The 22,147-nt window shown below is 38.1% G+C and overlaps 2 protein-coding genes across 2 annotated transcripts in view; one reads left to right on the plus strand and one right to left on the minus strand.

The window, feature by feature from the left end:
* Positions 1-22,147, plus strand: part of LOC134672806 (Ig-like and fibronectin type-III domain-containing protein 1) — a 111,462-nt gene that overhangs the window by 46,711 nt on the left and 42,604 nt on the right. The window contains exons 3-6 of the mRNA XM_063530766.1: positions 16,678-16,935; positions 17,411-17,557; positions 20,012-20,237; positions 20,725-20,897. Coding sequence (XP_063386836.1) covers positions 16,678-16,935; positions 17,411-17,557; positions 20,012-20,237; positions 20,725-20,897 — 804 coding nt within the window. The remainder of the gene's footprint in view (positions 1-16,677; positions 16,936-17,410; positions 17,558-20,011; positions 20,238-20,724; positions 20,898-22,147) is intronic.
* The window catches only part of LOC134672787 (tRNA (adenine(58)-N(1))-methyltransferase non-catalytic subunit TRM6), a 193,673-nt gene that overhangs the window by 32,028 nt on the left and 139,498 nt on the right, over positions 1-22,147 (minus strand). The gene's annotated exons all lie outside the window — the stretch shown is intronic.

Below are 22,147 nucleotides of genomic sequence, written 5' to 3' on the forward strand. Positions count from 1 at the left end.
CTAACTAGCGCGGATGCTTATGTCGAATTATCACGTGCGTACCTACGCCACAGAATAAATAATAGTACTAGGTACAGAAGACTCACTCTCTAACAAAACGCGTCTGTCACGATCAGCACAGATATGGCGGCTAGGTGGCGATAGCGCCACGCGCGGCTTATGGCAAACCCCAAAATTGGGGTCGAATGGATGGACTTTTAGCTACCTGTAGCAAAGCAAAGAAAACGCGGAGTGAGCCACGCCTGCCTACGCCCACTCCGTGCACCCGTGCCAACTAGCTGACACCTTATTATAGAGGATCTGTTTAAAGAATGGACATTCTTTATTTTTCACATGTGTCTGCCTCAAACGTAATTACAATCTGCAGACACACGGAAAGTAAATAACATTCGCTTTTCCCGGATCCTGTGGATTTCGTGGCAAATTCGACTTCCATTTAATCACATCTATCATTCGTGATTTTCTCATCACACTTCCGAGGTCACAATGGCTCTTGGGGTGCTGAAAAAACATGGTCGCAATAAAAATAAAAAGCGGATGGGGCTTTGTTAGGGATGGGACGGTGCGTCGACAGCATTCATATAAATACAAATACCTACCTAAAAATTTCCCGTATCCCACGTTTTTATTTATTTCTCCAAAATGTTTGTTGTATGTTGTTGTGTCCTATGTATGTCTCTATGTAAATGTTTTATTGGGGTTGTGCAATAAAGATTTGTTGATTGTTTGTTGTTGTTGTTTACCTACGCTTAATTTGAAAATGATCAACACTTTCAATTGTTTATTCTAAATCAGCAGAGGTGGTTCTGTTGATTCCCTTTTTTCATTACTTTATTTAAGAGAACAAATATTTATACACTATAACACCTTACTAAAACACCTGCGCGCCGGGAACGGCAAGGAGCAGTTTGTTCGAAACGTTCAATAGTTTTATATACCTATTATATACTTAAAGATATCAAGAATACTCTTGACTCGAAGACAAGTATCCGTGCTCGTGACACAAATAAAATGCCCTTACCGGGCTTCGAACCCGGGACCATCGGCTTCATACTATGGATTCCATAGGCAGGGTCCCTAGTAGCCACTACCGACTAGGCTAGACTTGTGTCTGAACGTACGTTGTCATTGATAATTTTTAACTGACAAACGGAGAGAGATCTAGTAATGTAGCTCCATTTATCACCATTCAAGCACAAAACTCTAAAAAGAAAATGTTACAGCCAATTTACTTTTTAAAAGTCCCGGGAATCCGGGAAATCTCGGGAGTCCATCACTAAGCTTTATTCCGCTTGCAGTAACTAGATCCGGCTCTAGAGTTTCCACTCGACGGCCGTTGGATTTAAATCTCTTGTTTGAATTAACTCGTACTGTAATACTCGTTCGAGTCAAGTCGATAGTGTTGTGCGCTTATCGATACTCGTGTCTGTTTAATTTAAGCCTGTTTTTACAAAACCAGCTGTAATAATTTAGACTATTGACAAAAAATAATTAGCGTAAATACATTGTATGATGGAAAAAACTGATTGAGTTGGTTAATGGTAAATATGCGAGTAATGAATTTTCAAAAAAGTATATACGGTATTAATTTGAAAAAAAAAATTGTCCAAGATCAAATCTAACCGGCTTCTTTATAATTGGAGGCAGAACGAAACAGAAAAACCTTAATCATCTAGTAAGTACACAATCATTTAGCAATACTAAAAACAAAAACACAATTCCTATCCAATCGCCACGTCCTCAAAAGGAAGTTAAGATGCTCTTTTGTTCCTTAAAATAACAACCGTAAAGCAATCAATCAAGCTAAAGTAAACTCTATCACTGCACCGTAAGATCTTACTGGTGTGTAGTATTATTTTGGTACGAATTGATAAATAATCTTCGGGACAATATAGCATGTTTGAGTGGAGAGAGTAATTTGTTGGCTGTCGTGGGTGTAATGAGGCCCGGCCAAGCTTGGTAAGATCAATGAGAGGAAAACAATGACATTTTCTGCTAGTTGTTTGTCCGTGATCTTGAAACTGAGGTTGCTGTGTGTGAGGTTACAATAGTTTTACGCTTGATTTATTTCCTATCTTGACGTTTTTCTTACTGTAGAGTAAATAAGCTTTGTCTCAAATAATACAACAAAGTCCCTTTTTTGAGGTTGCTAGTGTAAGAAAAACCCTCCTATGCTTCAGAAAAGGTACATTTGCCAAACTATACTAGGTGAATAAGTAATGTTTGTAAGTGTCAGTCATGGCATATCAAGCGTGATATTGTTAAAAATAGACGAATACCTAGTGCTCATTTTGTAGAGAAATACATCACTATTGTTTTTTTATACTGGCCACACGTTGGGCGCCCAAGTTAACTCCTTTTATTAGTATGAGCATGAGCTCAACTGGCAAAAAAAAAAAAAGCAATCAGAGGTAAAGAAAAAAGATAAAGAAATACATTACAGGAATTAGTTTACCAATTTCAATTTTCAAATCATTTATCATAACTTAGGCACTTATGTATGTCAATTTAATTTTATTTGCATCTTATATCTATTCTAAATCAACCTCATTTTTACATAAGCTATATATAACACCGAAAGAGCATAAATTTCGGTTAAATCGCAGGACCTATTGTAGCTAATTAATTAAATTCTGATACATTCAAAACTTAATAACATTTAATTATTAAACAAAAAAAAAAGAACTAAGTACTTGCAGCCCACAAAAAATCATAAATCAAAAATCGTAAAACAATAATTTCGCACTGGAGCGTAAAATCGTTTCTCTGATACCGCCCTGATGTAGTTACTTTTCACTTTAGCCAACCATTTTTCATAAAACACGCCCGCCAAATTATGTATGAAACAAACATGGAAAGGTAAATAGAACTGTAATACAACGGTGTAAAGTCTACATCTGTTTGAATTGAAACTCGCCTTGTAAATATTTATATGCGGGTTTTTGGAAGGGTTAAAAGTGAAATGTTCCGACCGTAATGGAATCTAAAGTGTAGGTCTGTAGGTATAGGCTGGACCCTTATGAATAGTAAACGAGGTGGACCTCTGTCGAAGATATGTTGGCAAATATTGCTTTTGCATGTCACGGCTTGACGTTGCTTTATGTCGATATCATTATTCTGCGAAGTAAAGGTAAAAGTATCTAAGAATGGAAAGGAATATAAATAAATAAATCCATACTAATATTACGAAGTGAAAGGGTATCTGTCTGGCTGTCTGTCTGTTACCTCTTCACGCTTACACCGCACGGGGAAGGACATATGATAGTTTTTATGTCGGGAATCATCCCTAAACAGAGTGAAAAGGGGGATAGAATTGTAAGAGTTAATTAATTGCCTGACCATTGATGTAAACAATTAAACTTCTGCTCAAATCGAATGATTGCTATTACACTTTATTCAGGCGCTATACTTACACTAGCTGCTGTTACTGATTCCACGAAGACGAAGTCGCGGGTAAAAACTAGTAATAAATAAATATTGTGGGACAATCTTACATAAATTTACATAGTCCCACAGCCACAGTAAGCTCAGTACCTAGTTAATTAATCCTAGATATTGTTTGTATATTAAATCAGGAATGCTAAGGCCCGGGTCTCCTATAAACGCCATCGGCAGCTTACAGCGTCTGCGTCACGATGCTTACTATAGAGATGTACTGTTGTGGTCTGTTTTAGACGTCGACGTCAGCGTCTTTTTTGTTCAAAAACGTTGACGCTGACGCCAGACGCCGCTTACAGCATAAAATAGGAGACCAGGGCCTAACTAACTCTGTAACTATGGTAACTCTATCTTTTACATACATATTATTATCTTTTAGGTTTAGCTATTATGTTAGTCATTATGTATGTCGAATGCAACAAACTACTGTTTCTTCGACATACTGTAAGCACAAGTAATATATTTATAACTCATTCAAAAACTTTAAAACTGCAAACGCAAAGCTTTGGACAAGACTTAGGACGGACACGAGTACTTTACAACTCACCAAGTTATATTTCCCAGAGCTTCAAACTACGCCATAACAATCCACAATAGCACGACCCGAACTCCCGTTTACGACTCAGCCGTGACACTCCAAGCATAGATTACGTAATAATGACAGACACGCCACTCACTGAGAGCCTACCGCGAACCACGTTCGACGTGTTGCCTCTCTGTCGCGCTTATAAATTCGTACGTACCGTGACAGAGAGGCAACACGTCGAACGTGGTTCGCGGTAGACCCTCTGATTTAAATTTTCACTATTTTTACACATTATTAAATGATTTATGAAAACCAAATGTGTAACAAAACCGCAAACGGGAGCAATGGCGTCCTCAAAACATCAGCACCTCTAGCACAACTGGCCGCGACAGGCGTGAGAAGTGACAGATCGGCGCGACTTGGCGGCTTGTCGCGTGTTGGCAGCACAACTCACGCGCGAGAGCCGCGACAAACTCGCGATCAGGTGTCACTGTCAGAAAATGACAACGATCGCGACTTTGAACTAAAATCCGTAGCACAACTGCCTATTTTGAGACAAAATATTCTCTCGTCTTTATGTCAATCCGCGAGTCGAAGTCTACGCGACTTTATAACGCGACTCGCTCTCGCGGGTGGTTTGCTTGTACTTTTGTAACTAAACTCATGATAATTATAACTTAAAAACAAGTTTCATATATTATGTAATAATATAATTTGTATAATTACTTATTGCCCTAAGGAATAAGGAAGTATGGAACAATCACTAAATGTGCTTTACGCACTCTTATATTGATTATGCACGGTGATACCTACAAGTACCACAACACACCCATCATGTTTACAACTTTAATTTCAAACAGCTAGTTTGTAGGTACTCAATTAAGTAATTAGGTACATATGTAGGATTTTTAAATTTCAATTCAGGTTCGTAAGTTTGTAAAAGTAATCCTAAGACTTCCTTACACAAAACTTTCATCAACCTAACAACGGAGCCCGCTTGCTTGTACATAAATGAAGCCGATGAGGTGGGTAGGTACAAATGTTCAAAACAAACTATCCAACTTATTAAGTAAGCCATAGTCTTAGTAGTAATATTTAGGATCACGGTTAGATGTCTAATTTCAACAATCTCTTACTATTTAGGTACCGTTTGGAACCTTCCTCGACTTCAACAAAACATACCTACATGTGGCCTGTGCCCGCTGCATCGTACTGTAACAGAATGATGTAATACGTGGCTATAACAGGATCATGTCCGGCTCAAAATCATGCTTTGTATGAAATATTATGTCATCACCCACTAAACCCTTCCGTCCCCTGCCAACACCATACCGTGACGTGACTGGACCGAGCCGACCAACAACATTTTGAAGGAGTTATTACGCTCATGTCATAGTCTGCGTAGGTAGCATAGGTACGGTTATCATATGGTCTACCATATTGAAACTCCTCTAGATCAAACCCGTGTTCTAGATGTTTCACTTCATGTTTGACAGGGCCTGATACGATCATGCTATGATACGTTGCTGTCAGCATTAGGTATGAAGTGGGCCTTGGGGAGCTAATTAATCATGGCTTCTAGGAGTTCTAGGTACTTACCTACCTACTTTATTTTTGTTTCTTTTCAGGTAAAAATACAGGAGAGAAAAAAAAACAATAATTAAATTAACAGTATATTGCTTTGCCTTATATATTCTTGCAATATTCGACTTCTTATTATTAAACCTAATATATATTAACATCTAGAACCACTATAGAGAAATTGTAAGAATCTTCTTTATTACCCTTGAAAAGTATTTTCTCTCTTCCTTTTTCTTCGACATGCGGCGTAGGACAATTAAATATCACCCTGGAAAGAAAATTGGTTTATAAACAAGACAGTAAAATATGGTCATGACTTCATCGAGGACTATGAAATAAGCTTCTCATATCAATTTGTCAAATCATAAACAGTTAGGTACACAGTACACACACATGCCATCCATTATTGACACAAGAAAAACTATATGAAACTTATTTGAGAGTTACTGTGGCAGCTTAGTGTACGCCATAACCATTAGGGTTATTATTAATAGTTCACTTCGTCGGTGGTGTTCTTAAAGCTAAAGCGCTTCTCACATCTTAGTTAATTTAGAAAAGGGGACAGCTCCGCGTTTGAAACCTACAAGCTTGCCTAGTGTGTTTCTTTTCCCGAATCTCCACTTCGGGTCCCGTTGGCACGTTCCTGTTAATAATATTTTCCTTTGGGTGCTGGGATATCAATCGTGTCTAGGATAATGCTGAACTAATTCTGAAAAAAAAAAACACAATTTACAACAGGAATATGAGAACAAACCCAATAATAGCAATTCCATTATTATAGTTACTTACAAAAATATTTTATTTAAAAGGTTTATTAAACAGAAAATTTTAAACAATATATATTTTAAGGAATATTATCAATATTAATCATATAAGGCTCTATTACTTACATTTTTTCATATTTTTTCCCGTAATTAAATGTTGACAAAATTTTAAAGTTCCTTGACTTTGACAAGAAAAACTTAACCATCGACATAAAACTAGATTTTTACCACCAAAGAACGAATGATTTAGCGCATCCCTGGTTTCCGATTCAGTGTTGCCACTTGCAAATATCGATTTGTTTAGACTTTGATTTCGCCGGGTAACACTGACGAGTCGCGCCGCGACTTTGAGTTCTCTACGCGGCTGTTGCAGTCGCGGGTACAAGTTATGCTACGGAAATCGACAGATTTGACAGCCGCGGGAATGGCGACTCGAGTCGCGGTCTAAGTCGCGGATGCAAGATGTGCTAGAGGTGCAGAGGTGATTAAAACTTACAATTATACACATATAATTCTCGTTATCTTAAATAATAAGACACGCCACTGTCGGTGGCCGTTCATATAATATTGATATATATACCAGGTTGATGCGATTCAAAGTAATATGTCGTTAGACAAGAGTTATTTATTTACATAGGTAATAACACTGATATTCATTATTAATCAAATTGTAACTATGCACTAAGTATAATCGAAGTTTACGAGTATAACTGAACAACGTGAACCCAAGAATTGTATCCTGCAAATATAATATACGCATAGCCATGGCGACGTCAATTTTACGCACACACTCAAAATTTGCAAAATTTGGATAATAATAATAAACAGCTTTTATTTTAAGGTGACATTCGAATGGAGATTGCAGCTTCCTTGATAATATGTCATCACGCAAGTTTGCACATCATGGTCGTGACATCAATGCGGCAACGCCAACAAAGTAATTTACAGGGACTGATACTCAGCCAATGAAAAAACCAGGCTTTTAGGCTGCAACCAGGCGTTGCTCACTCCGCGATTTCGTCGCTTTGCTACAGGTAGCTAAAAGTCCATCCGTTCGACCCCAATTTTGGGGTTTGCCATAAGCGGCCATATCTGTGCTGATTGTGACAGACGCGTTTTGTTAGAGAGTGAGTCTTCTGTACCTAGTACTATTATTTATTCTGTGCTGCAACTAAAAACAAGAGTGGCATATCTACTCTAGTATGATTTAATCCGTGTCCCAAGCGACTGATCCTTGAAGAAGTCTGAATACTTCTCACACAATTTGTGGTGACTCGAGTTTAACACTTGAAGGGCTTCGAGTGAAAACAATTTGACTTGAAGACTTTAGGGGTTCTTATATTAAAGGGATTGAAGGAATCGAAGGGTGTTAAGTGATGGATTGGATTAAGGGGGGGTTCAACTTTTTTTTCATCTGAACTTTTTAAGGATTTATCACACTGGGGTTTAACGTCGTCATGTGCGTTTCACACAATTTTGCTTTCCTAAACTTTAATATATCTTGGTCTGGTCTCACCAATCCTTTAAAATCTTCATATAAATAAATTAAAAAAAAGTAAAAATAAATATTATAGGGACATTCTTCCACAAATTGACTAAGTTCTACTGTAAGCTCAAGAAAGCTTGTGTTGTGGGTACTCAGACAACGATATACACAAATACTTAGAAAACATCCATGACTAAGGAACAAATATCGGTGTTCATCACACAAATAAATGCCCTTACCGGGATTCGAACCCAGGACCATTGGCTTCATAGGCAGGGTCACTACCCACTAGGCTAGACTGGTCGTCAATAATATAATAGGTATTCAAAACTCTTGATTTAAGGTTTAGATTAAATTCTCACACCTAACATCTAGATAGATTGTAACATAAAGGATACGTTTTATACCGGAATCCATTCTCTAAGTTTCAATCGAATTATTCCTTTGTAAGGAAATTCTTTCGATATTAGCAGCAGCTAGCCTTTTCTACAACCCGAGCGTTTCCACGAACACCCTACGGAACTCTGAAAATGGATTAAAAAGTGGAGGATATCCTTTCACAGCACAAGTGGCGCTGAGAACGCCAGTATGAAATGAGATGACACCACTTACGCGCGATACACACAGATGCTACGAAACAATATTTTTTTACAAGAGAGCAAACTTGTTGTTTTACTCCTCGTGCTGAAATTGATACCCGAGCAAGATGAAGGGTTGAAAAGTGGGATCTTGAGCGTTACGAGAGTTTCAAGGCTCAAAGGTTAAACAAACTTTGCTACCGAGTGAAACACAAAAAAAAAATTAACAAATGATGAGAATGATGCTATTAAGCTTAGAATAAATTTAAAAGTGGAAAAATTACTGTACTGGGTGATACTTGAACTCACGGCCTCTGAATTGATACTCCAGCGGTCTGCCGAGCCACCAAGACCTCATCCATAGCCAGCAAATCTTTCCACTGTCAAGGGGACCCTAGCGACATCTATCGTGACCGCGTAGACGTACTGCCTGATTCGAACCTCAATTAATAGATCTAGAAACGATATGGATTAGATGTGTCAGTGTCAAAATTGACGTTATTGTTTGAAGAAACGTCACATTTGACAGTGGCATATCTAATCCATATCTTTTCTAGATCTATTAACTGACGTATCTTAAAGTTCGAATCAGGCCGGTAGACTTGTAGCGTATTCAGAGGCCGTGAGTTTGAGTCTCAAGACAGTAATTTTTCCACTTTTAAATTCACAAAATTTTTGACCACATGAAGAAAATATTAACCCGTAAAACATTGCAAATTAAGTCCTTGCATGAAAGTATGAGCATGGCACGACATGCTTTTGGCCAGTTTTTATTTATTTCCTTGCTATTTGAGTCCTGAAAAGAAAAGGTCTTGAAACGTCGGCCCTTTATTTCTTTCAGTTCACGTGATTTTCTTCTGATCAAGCCAATCAGTAGAAACATAACCATGAATAAAACACATGTACACACTTTCAGTTATATGCTTCAACTTTATTAGGTGCAGTCGAAAGTATTTATTTATTTAAACTTTATTGCACAAAAGAAAAACTTATCGTACAAAAGGAGGACTTAATGCCAAAAGCATTCTCAACCTTAAGGCAAAGCAGAGAGATTGTGGGCGGTGCAACTGCTACTACTACTAACAAAATTTAATATAAAGCGCAACGCCAATTAAAAAAAAAATTAACATACATATGCAAGTACATCAAAATATACACGATACATATAATATACCTAAATATATATACCTAACATTAAATATATACAATAAAATATATAAATTATATGACTAAAACTAGGAATCCTTCATTCTTCCAGCAAAGAAAGCATGTACCGATTTCTTAAAAGCGAACTTGTTTGGGGCATTTTTAATACTAAGGGGGAAGATTAAGGAGGAGGGGGGGGGGGAATTTATGACCCATTTTGTACCTTGTCACTGTGATAATTTTAGTATGAGGTCTCAAAGACTTTCATATTGATTGTCACTGTGACAAGATGCGAAATGGGTCATAAATTAATACTTTCGACCGTACATTACCTTAAGTATAATGATCAAAATTTTTCTTTATGAAATTATGAAGTTACACGGTAATAAGTGTAGGGTCATAATCATATTAGGTACATATAAAATAATTTTCTCATATTTATACCGAAGCGAGTCTATCGCAAATTTTTTTTTACCTTTATATATATTAAAAACAATAATCCGCTTCATGGAAGTCGGTAAAACTAAAACTACATATTTCCCTACATTCGCAAAACTATCTACTATGCAAACACTGTCAGGCCCACACAAACTGCCGTATTCGAACTTCAAGATATTCACAAGAGACGATACGTACTAGATCCATTCTAGATACGTTATAGTTTAGATATCAACTAGTTCTCTTTTGCAGCGCAATTCGGGCAACTAATGTCACTTTTACGTTAGATAGAGTAAGATATCTATTAGATTTGAATTGGATCTCTAAGTCATATCCTGTGGAAATCGTTCAAGAGTATCTCCAGAATCGCGCAAATGCCAAATTTGACAGGTTAGATCTTAAACATATCGTTATCGTATCTTGGTGATGTCTAAAAGATATCTAATAGATGTCTATTTCAAAATACGAATCGATCCCAAAGTCAAAAGTCTAAAAATAAACATCAGGATCACTACCGCACCGAAATGAATATATATTTATTTGTAATGAATCCAATGAGTTTTTATCTTACACACTTGATTGAGCTCCCCGCTTTCTGATATTCGTTTCATTTTCCTTTCGACTTGAATATTAACTTTATGGTTGCAAGGACAAATTCTGCATTGCATTTTATTTAAATGGGATTTTAATATTTTTATAAGAGTATACATTTTCAACGCAGATATAAGCTGGATTTTATTTTACATCTTTATAGTCAATTAAGTAATGCCATCAGTAGAGCCAAAAAGAATAGATAGTATAGAGGGGTCCTGTCATAGTTAATGTTGTAGTCATTGTAAATTTACTGCCATCTATACACACAAGTCGACACACGACTATAACTCAAAATAAACACGTAACAAATTATCAAAAACCACCCGGTTTTGATAAAATAATGGTTGTTTTCGTAGAACTATGACGAAATTTACTTGAAGCTTTTTATTCTCATTTCACTATGGCGTTTTATTAAATAAATAAAGTTAGTTATTTCAAAGCACAGCGCTTCTAAAATCTGGGGAGAATATTCAATCAAAAATTTCATTAAATTCTGCCGGCAAAAGTCACGTTCCAGTTTTATGTAAATATGTTTACTAGATATAAATCAAAATATGTAGCATGTATTGAAAGTAGAAAAAGATTTCTACGCTGGTTTCAAAATAAGATACCTATCCTTTAAAAAAATATTTTTTTTAAATTCGTGTGTGATTTTTTGAAATAAAGTTGTTTTCGTGTTTCATAAATAGGAAAACACGTCTCCAAATTATTTTTGGATATCCAAAGAATATTAATTATATGACCTAGATTCACCAAATTGGATTGTAGCTTTTCGCGTTTCATCAGCCTTTTAATGTATGAAGCTTCAGAGAGTGTGTTATTTTCAGATGAGAATGAGGTTTTGATGTGTGAAATTTTGTTATTTATTGCGCCATGTTTCCATGCTTTAATTTTCTGGAACATTTTGTAATGCATCACGAACATTAAAACGTATGCGAATGCACCTAGAAAACTCATCGAGAATTATCCCATGTACGCATTTGTAACATATACTATGAGGCACCTATGTAATGTATTTAATCAAATTGTTAAACAATAATTATTTACAATGTATTATATCCTCATTTATTGAATGCTAACCATGGTATTACGAGGTGTTTACATATTATTATAATAACATTATAGACCCTGCTAGGGCGAAATAATGTAAGATTGGATTAAGAGGCACTGTTATCGTGTGATCATAAAATCAGGCCGATCGTAAACGATAGTCACATTAAACCAATAGATAGGTAGGATAGGTTCGCTAGATAGCTTTAGATGCCCGAAGGGCAAACTGTCCGGAAAACCCCGCGAAAAAGCCGTAGCCGGGACTCTTCCGACTCAGGTAACGAGACAATGATTTTAACGTTTCACGATATGCCTAGGTATTTTTATGATTTGCCTGATTTTACGATCAGACGCCGTCATCCACAGATCCTACTGACTGCGCCATTTAAAAGTTTTAATAAAACATTGGTTAAGACTTCTTATCGAATATTTTTCACTACTGAACTGCATTGCTACAGTTAATATCGATTGCCACGTGCTATGACCCCCATCCTCCATTAAATTCTACATTCTTTTTCAATTCACCTCAAGTTGTCCGTAAATAAATAAGCCAGTGGTTTCAATACCACCTTTATTATTCCTAACAATGCGGCAGTTTTACAAAGTCGGGGCGAAACAAAAAGTATTTTCTTCCGCATCTAAGTTAGGGGTTACTTACAAACTGACCGCGGAAGTTTTGTTTATTAAACCACTGAGGTGGGAAGCGAAAGTCTGAAAAATTTGCTTCAGACTACAAATTAAATGAGATTCATTGGAGTTATCTTACAATTTTGTTAGTTTTAGAAAATATTTAATGAAGTATTAAGGGGATCCTATCTCATCGCATAATAATTGATTGTCATAATGTATGTTACGCATAAATCTCTTTACGCATATTTTTTCTCCAGCTGAAACAGAAAGTATTTTCGAAAATATTTTGCATAGGTTGTGTAGAATAGGGTAGGTTAGGTTAGGTTTGTGTTATAATTTTTCAGAAATGTTAATATTTGAAAATTATGCGAAATGAGTTTTATGCGTAACATTACATTAGGAAAATCAATAACCATGCGACCCAATATGGACCCAGTAATAAGACTACAGTAAAGGTAAATAGAACAATGGAAGCCTTTTCATTTACAACTGTCGTTTTAACAAGCTGTTTTTTTGGAAGTAAATTTTTGACTCCCCTACCTCCCCTTCCTTTTAAGGCCAAGAGGTGACCATGGGAACTCTGTCTACATATAGTATAACTCTGGATAAAACAACACAAACTAATTGTGATTGGAGTTGTTATAATCGTCTTGATGAGTATTGGTTACCTGTGGAAAGAAAAGTACAGTCAGTGATAGTGCCAAAGAGAGTTTTGAAAATTCTCTTTGACACATTGAAGGTCACTAATCAGAATCACATACTATAAAAGCTGCCATTTTAGATCCGAATGTAAACATAAATTACCTAACATGCACCATCTATTCATTGATCTGTGTTCAACCCTAAATCTGATAATGACAGCTAGCTCGCATCTCAATTACACGCTCGTTTGGTATCCAGACACTGGAACATACGATATAATCGCCATACTAGTCCGTATCGAGTGCTGAAATGTCGGCTTTGGACTTCCACTAGGCTAACGTACATGCATTTTGAGAAGTCATTCAATAGTAAACCTTATACTCTAGGATTAAAGTACATGTTTGTGTGTTTGTGAATGCTAAGCTTGAAAGGAATCAGAACTCACTGAGCTCTGTAAATGTGTGGCGTTCAAAGCGAATCTGGTTTAGCAGTATGTCTTTGTAGATTAATCGGTAACAGTCTAGTCTTACTGTCAGTTACCTACAAAATTTTCTACCATTCCATTCGATTTGCGTTGTTTCATCTGCGTAATGCAGAGAGCCTATTGTGAACCACTTTTGACGTGTTGCCTCCTTGTCACACTTAAGTACGACTTTACAAGTGCGACAGAGGCAACACGTCGAACGTGGTTCGCGGTAGGCCTTCAGCGCTCTTGTTCGTTACGGTATTAAATAGACGTGTGCACGCACCAGTTGTAATGACTATAATTATAGGCAAGCTGTCACATCGCTTCTGTTGCGGACCACGTTATGCGTAGCGTCTCGTGTCATGTTTTTATGCATCTGTTTTCTATTTAGTAATTTTTTTCAGTATATTATTACCAATATGATTACAATCGTAATTTCTGATCAATTATTTGAAATAGAAGTTTTAAGACAGCTAATAACGCCATCTAGGATCCGCCGCAAGAACTGCAAAACAACTGCTAAGTAGGAAATATGTTTCCACTTCCTCCATTCAAATGAACCCGTATGCTAATACAACAAACCATGAATTAACATAAACCTGAACGATTTCCATATATAAGAGCACAAAACATTCTCTTCGTTAACACGTTTTCTCCGTATTTTCTCTTAAAATACTTTAAGGGGAAACGACTTCTCTTAGAACGTTTTCACATTGTCCGAATTATTTTGAACACAAAGAAGTAAAATTTAAAAAGTGCCTTTTTATATTTATTTATTTACGCTTTATAGTACAAAAGAAACACTTAATGCACAAAATTTGCATGAGGTATTCTATACCAGTAAGCTTTAGGACAAAGCAAAAAGATTGTAGGCGTTTTATCCATCTAATTAACATTAATAACTACCCGAAGGTTGTCTGGAAGACATCGCTCTTTAGCGTTAGACCGCCTGACCGCCTCTATATCAATTGCTTTTCAAGCTGTATCTTTTAATGAGGTGTGTCAATAGTATTCTATCTTCTATCTATTGTTAAAAATAAAGCAACAATACAAAAAAAAACTTTACGTCATTACATAGGTACTTTCTCGAGCAGCTGTTCTCCATGGGTCATCTAACATCCTATATCTGGACATGGCAATCGCTAACGCTCCGTAGCGAACGAAACGCAATAACTGTCACACTAATAAGGAAGAAGTGATAGAGAGACACGTAGTGAATCGATGGCGAAGAGCAAGCGATTGTCACCTTGGCTAGGCCGCCAGATAATGTGAAAATGCCCTTAAGGCCACTTGTTATCATACAGATGGATTCGTGGAGAAATATGTGGAAAATTGGGCCGGTGGCGGTCAATTTGCGTTGATTTCTTCATCCAGCGGGCGAGGCTGAGGAATTCGGATGAGGTTGGGTGCGGTCCTGTTGCAGCGGGTAGCGATTTTACGCGTTTTAGGATTTCGAACGGGTTTTTGGAAGGTATTGGAGTTTACTCCTTAAGAATCGATTTTCATATATAACTATGAGCCCGGGGTACAAACATTTACGGGAAGTAAGATCAAACGTTACGTTACGTTATGTTTGGTGCACAACTAATCATGCGTATCCCCTAACAAATAGGTTCATTGATATTAATAGGTATATACAGCTTGGCAAAAAAGAGTAGAAATTAAAAAGTATCGACACTGTAGTGTCGTCTCGTTTTATTATATTTATTGGTTTGAAAGGGACGACACTACAGTGTTGCCACTTTTTAATTTCTCCTCTTTTTTGCTAAGCTGTATGTATATTATACCGTTAAATACCGATTTAGTGAAAACGCGTACGCATAGTAGGTCGACCTGTTGCGACCACCGACATTCATTTCCTATCCTTTGGCTATAAGTCCGCTCTTGCGACCGACTATAAATTCACCCTTCCAAAAAATAATTCCAACCCCAAAGCAAACTAATCCTTTCACGAAATCTCTAAACCCATCCAAATCAATACACATATTGGCTCACTGGCTCAGTAACCCATAAAGGATCTTGGCCTCTGACACAAGAGAGCGCCACTGTGCCCTATTCTGCGCCACTACACGTCAATCAATACACACTGACACCCAACCCTATAACTTGCTTTTTGACATTTATATTCCCACAGAAGCCCCCGAGGGTAAGATGGGGTTTTTATCCACCGCTCCCTGCCTTCGAATGGCCTTTTAAACCTCTGTCGGCCATTCGAACTTATAATAGTTGACCAGTTTATTTAGGCCAATACGCCTATTCTGATTTAGCGATTCGTTAAAGTTTGGATCTTGTTTTGATATGACCGTGTAATTATTTTTAGTTTCGGAGATATTTTCTGTTAGAAGTGTTAACAGTTCTATACCCAGACAAGCTTTGAGTAGTATTAAATTAGTATTTATATTGGTCGCCATATGTCTCGGCCACAGAATGCATATTCCGAGCGTCACTAGCGTGGACGCATTCGGCATAACATTCGGCATTAGGCTCGTTCGTACGTACGCATGTGAAATGCACTGCGATGTCAAGATCAACACTATATCAGATCATTAATTTTGAATCGGCCTCCAAGTTTGCTCATGTTTAATGGGTCTTAAAGCTCTTATAAAATCGAGGGAATTGTGCTCTTTAAGTACTACTACTTGTGTATTCACAAGGATACTTCATGCCTTTAGAACCGTATTATTCATAGATTCAGAACGGTGGAATGATATTTTTGCAACATAGTCAATATAAAGTGACTGTTAGGAGATGTTGTTGCTGTTAGTCGACCTCTTTATGTTTTAAGTCGCACTTTTTAAGATTAAATTCCTATTTTTATTTGCAATGGATTAATTTTATTTGTCGAATTACCCGCTAGATGCCGCTGTAACGTGCGTGAAAAAACCTACTTAGCGCTGTTAAGATTTTTCTGTAAAACATTCTGGCTCTATTGTCAAGGCTTAGACAGTTGTAACTTTATTTAATTTATTACAATGTTATGCCGTTACCAGCCAATTGGCAGTACTTATCTCTAAAATATATTGTGTTTAATTTAATTTTGATTTGATATTAAGCTAAATGGTTTATAAGGTGAATAAGACTGCTTTTATTTTTGGGCATTTTCATTTTACACTCAAAATATTAACAACAAGGTCACTGATCTCTGGAAAACCCACTTTGTATGTAGGCGCGAAATTTAAATTTTCTATGGGAGCACAACCCTTTGCACCTACATTTTTTAAATTTGCCGCCTTTTCTGACGGAACGGAACTTTTCGGACTGACTTGGCAAACTGTACCTAATAAATTAAATAAGCTAATATCATTTTTTTTATTATAAATTCTTTTCTTCTTCCACAGAACTGAAGGGCGAGTCAGTAGAAAGTGCCAGCACATCCACTGGCAGTTCACAAGAAGAAGAACCCAAAGAGGCCTGGATGCGGGCGCCATCTGGCGGCGTCGCGGTCAGGAGCGGAGAAGATGCCTTACTGACTTGCGTAGTACTGGGTGCTAAGGGCAAGCCAGTGCTGTGGAGGAGAGCGAGCGACCGCCAGTTATTGACCGCTGGCGGGGTTAGAGTTACTAGGGATGACAGAGTCCGCGTACTACACGATGACTGTAAGTAATCTAGCTTTCTAAGAATTTGAAGAAGGTACGAAAAAAATTGAATTGGCCGAACCAAAAAACGTTGTCCAAGTCATAATGTCATTTCTTTCTCCTACAGCACTGCTGCATACATAGTCTCGAAACAAAATTATCAGTACATTGGCAGAGCCGTGTTGTTTTCCCTAGTAATAGCCCTTAATATTCCTACACGTCAATTAAAAAATACCAAATCGTATTTTGTTTTTCTTTCATTACAAATGGTATTTCTTATATTTGTATTTAGTTATTGTACAATATTACCATATAAAATTAAACTGCATTAGTATAAGCATTAAATATTAGTGATTTTTAAACTAAACTATTCTTTTTGTACAAACGCGAGAACCTCAATTAATGGTCTGACTAGACGAAAACATATGCATGCAACTGGCGATAGGTACATCTGCCAGTTTGCCCCTTTAAAAAAACGTTATTTTTTATTCAACAGCTGAAGAGCCATTACAAGGCCCGGGCATCGCCAAAGGTGGTGACGTGTGGGCGCTAGTCATCAAGTCGGTGAAGGCATCCGACGCTGGCTTATACATGTGCGAGCTGAACACAGAGCCGCCGGTCAGAAGCTTCCACAGATTAACAGGTATGAACTAGTGTGGGCCATGGGTCCTATAAACATGACACGTAGCTGCTGGAAGACTGTAACAAGGCCCATCGCCAAAGGTGGTGACGTGTGGGCGCTAGTCATCAAGTCGGTGAAGGCATCCGACGCTGGCTTATACATGTGCGAGCTGAACACAGAGCCGCCGGTCAGAAGCTTCCACAGATTAACAGGTATGAACTAGTGTGGGCCATGGGTCCTATAAACATGACACGTAGCTGCTGGAAGACTGTAACAAGGCCCATCGCCAAAGGTGGTGACGTGTGGGCGCTAGTCATCAAGTCGATGAAGGCACCCGACACTGGCTTATACATGTGCGAGCTAAACACAGAGCCGCCGGTTAGAAGCTTCCACAGATTAACAGGTATGAACTAGTGTGGGCCATGGGTCCTATAAACATGACACGTAGCTGCTGGAAGACTGTAACAAGGCCCATCGCCAAGGGTGGCGACGTGTGGGCGCTATTCATCAAGTCGGTGAAGGCATCCGACGCTGGCTTATACATGTGCGAGCTAAACACAGAACCGCCGGTTAGAAGCTTCCACAGATTAACAGGTATGAAGTAGTGTAGGCCATAGGTTCTATAAATATGGCACGTAGCTGCTGAAAGGAAGGCCCGGGCATCGTCAAACGATAATGCCTGGCGATGTGTAGGCGCTAGTTATCTATTAAGATGCTGGCTTATACATGTGCGAGCTAAACACAGAGCCGCTGGTTAGAAGCTTCCACAGATTAACAGGTATGAACTAATGTAGGCCTTAGGTTCAATTAATATATGGCATATAGCTGCTGAAAGGAAGGCCCAGGCATCGCCAAGCGACAATGTCTGGCAATGTGTAGGCGCTAGTTATCTATTTAGATGCTGGCTTATACATGTGCGAGCTGAACACAGAGCCGCCAGTCAGAAGCTTCCACAGATTAACAGGTATGAACTATTGTAGGCATTGAGTTCAATCAATATGGCACGTAGCTGCTGAAAGGAAGGCCCGGGCAATGCCTGGCGATGTGTAGGCGCTAGTTATCTATTAAGATGCTGGTTTATACATGTGTGAGCTAAACACAGAGCCTCCAATGAGGAGCTTCACAGATTAACAGGTATGAAGTAGTGTAGGCCTTGGCTTCACTGCGTGGGCTATCAAATCCGCTGCAGACTTTGTTTGGTGCGACTATATAGTATTTATTGAAACGAAATCTGGCCGGTAAAGTTTATGGCAATGAGTTAATGTAGTTAGTAATTAAGTTAATTTAAGGTAGTCTTATTTAGTACAAATTTAATGTATTATAAGGACCCATTTGCATGCTGTCAAAATCAGCTAAGGCTTGGACATGTAACTCTATAACACCTTTATGTAAAACCCTTTTTATGTGCAAATAAATGATTATGATTATGATTATGATTATGTATAAGGGATATTTCATTACTGCCAAGTTAACGACTGTTTAGTTTAAAGTAGTGCAACTTCGTCAACTTCGCGTGACTACTTAATTCATGCCTTTCCTTTTTACTTTTAAGCAAGCAAAGTTAAACCGTTTATCCTGTAAAACTTTTAAGAAAAGTTAAAGTTGAATTTATTTATAGTGAACGTTGGAAGACACAAAGTTTGAGAAAGCTTCGTTTACTTCTTAAGCAGGTTGAAAATTCCTATTAGTTTTTACAGATGTAACAAAAGCTTACCTGGTACCTATCCGTAGAAAAAAATCTAATTTTTGATATTATTAGCCAAATCTCGCAAGACAAACAATTTAGCTGTAAATCTGCCTCATAAAGTTTTTATGGTTGCCTGTTACCCAAATCACTTATACCTATCTCTTTATTACACAGAAAGTTTATGCGTAATTCGTATTATCAGTATGGATCATAACCTTACCGTAATGGGTCAAACAGATCACTGTGTTACGTTCTTTCCTGTGGACATACACAAAGTTAAGGGCGATAAAGGTTAATTTTCTTATTTAACCCTAACCCACGTAAAAAGGTCCTCCTTTTATTTACAGAACTATGATTAAATCATTACTTACATGCCCACAAGCTGTTAACTATTGCCCACAGGGGAGAAAAATGTACAGTTCGCGCGAACACGCTAGTTTTCTCTCCTGTGGGCAATAGTTAACAGTTTGTGGGCATGTAAGTAATGATTTTATCATAGTTCTGTAAATAAAAGGAGGACCTTTTTACGTGGATAAGGGTTAAATAAGAAAATTAATCTTTATAGCCCTTAACTTTGTGTATGTCCACAGGAAAGAACGTAACACAGTGATCTGTTTGACCCTAAATGAATCCGCAAAAACATCGATTCCACAAACAACTTGTCAGACTTTTAGACAGCCAATTCGTTTGAGCCGTGACACAAAAACTCCTTAAACTAAGTAAAGAAACTGTCAAAGGAAATAATGACTGGATATTTTCGCCTGATAATCTAACTTTGTTGTTTTTAGTGATATCAAGAGGCCTAACTCCGCCGGAGAATAACAACGTGACTGACAGTTACTCAGCCAACTTGCCAACACTGTCGCCGTTGGCTTTGGCACACAACTACACGGATTGCTGCATTGCTGCCAACGTGACGAAAGCGTGTCTGGGTTTCTGCAGCATTCAGACCATCTTGGAAGGCACTGGACAAGACCCGGAGACGTGCCAGCCTGATTTCCCTTCTATTGTTAAGTAAGTATATTTACCGTACGCTAATGAAGCTGGTTGTAATTAATTGAATAAAATAGTACATTACGATACAAATGCGAAATAGGAAATTCGCAATGAGTGGCGATAACGATCGGAAGGAGTCAAATCTTGGAATCTAAATTTAACCCACTTCCTGATTTCCGATTAAGCTGAAACTTTGCATAAATTCATATGTAAATCGGATGACAATGTACCTAATAAAAATCTTGAACTTTTGGATGCAAATGACCGATATATCCGCACCATAGGTCCAACGCCAAAGACCAATTAATCCGTCACAGCCCACAGGGCAACACAGACCCACGTGCATATGCATAAAGTTCAATTTCAGTTTTGACACTTCGGTGACGTAGCGTCCGAGTGACAGCTTTTGTGTTTGATATGGCGTCGAAAAGGTTAAAGTTAGATAGGTTAGATTGCACCTAAAATGTTTTTTAGCCAAAAACTTATTTTTCCCTCGGCCCACCAGATGCATGGCCGACGGCCGCAACCACGTGCCGTGCTGCGTGCAAGAGCGCGTGCCCGACATCTGCCAGGACGTGTGCCGCGGCGAGTTCACTCCGGTGACCGACAACATTAAGACGCACTACAGCTGCGCAGCGTACATGGAGAAGACGCTAGCGTGCATTGTTGAGGGGATTGGTAAGTTTTATTTATTTCCCTTCGGCCCACCAGGTGCATGGCCGACGGCCGTAACCACGTGCCGTGCTGCGTACAAGAGCGCGTGCCCGACATCTGCCAGGACGTGTGCCGCGGCGAGTTCACTCCGGTGACCGACAACATTAAGACGCACTACAGCTGCGCAGCGTACATGGAGAAGACGCTAGCGTGCATTGTTGAGGAGATTGGTAAGTTTTATTTCATCATCGTCATTCTAGCCTTCAGTCGCCCACTGCTGAGCATAGATCTCTCATCGTGTACGCCACTTATCCCGGTCCTGGGCTAGGCTCATCTAAAAGTGCCCCGCGATTTTCCGAATGTCATCCACCCAGTTTTATTTACTTGCTTTTATTTTATTTATTTATTAAAAAATTTAAATCAGGCAATAAGGCCCATATTACAAATACCTTACAGACTAACATACATATGTATTTTATAAACTTTAAACACTTCTTAGGCGACAAATAACAAAACAAAAAAAATATTAAGAGTTACACGAACCGATTCAATACAGTTACGCTCTCAGTTTAAAACGACATGCTTTAATTACATGAAACTTGGCATGAACATTAACGTAAAATACTTATGCATATGCTAAAAATTGTTAACTCAAATTCCAAACAATTTCTAGCCACGTAAATAGTAGTAGTAGTAGTAGTGGATTTGTGGAGATCACGCGGCCGCGGTAGGCCTGAGAAGAGCTGGCTGGAGGTCGTGATAGCGGCAATCGCACACCTGAGGATGCCAAAAACCGGACAAAGTGGAGAAGATTGAATAGGAAAGCGGACCTTGACCACCCCTGACGCTAGGCCGTTAAACGTTACTCGAACTACGTTGAAGATATGAGGCCGATTATGTTACTCGAATATTCATATTCTCATGTTCTTTCAGAATGCCATTTTAAAATGAGAGCGTATTAATTTATTTTTCTCAAACATGCAATGAAATATTGATGTTATGTTCCTTATAATAGGCTGCGAAGTATGACGTTTCAGGTGCGGCTAGGACAAAAGGTCGTTAATGGAATTTCATACACATCTTGCAGGCCTAGGCCGACAAAGTCCTCTTTTTTAATTTTCATTTCACAGATATTTGTGACTCAGCATCGTGGCATTCATCCATTAAAAAAAACTAGAGGCAGTATTTGCTTTATGGTTCGTAATGACACTCTGCCACTACGCCTATAAAAAAAAAAAACAATGTTTGCTATAATTTGCAGTTTTATTTGAATA

This window comes from Cydia fagiglandana, chromosome 17 (assembly GCF_963556715.1).
Source record: "Cydia fagiglandana chromosome 17, ilCydFagi1.1, whole genome shotgun sequence".
Classification (NCBI taxonomy): domain Eukaryota; kingdom Metazoa; phylum Arthropoda; class Insecta; order Lepidoptera; family Tortricidae; genus Cydia; species Cydia fagiglandana.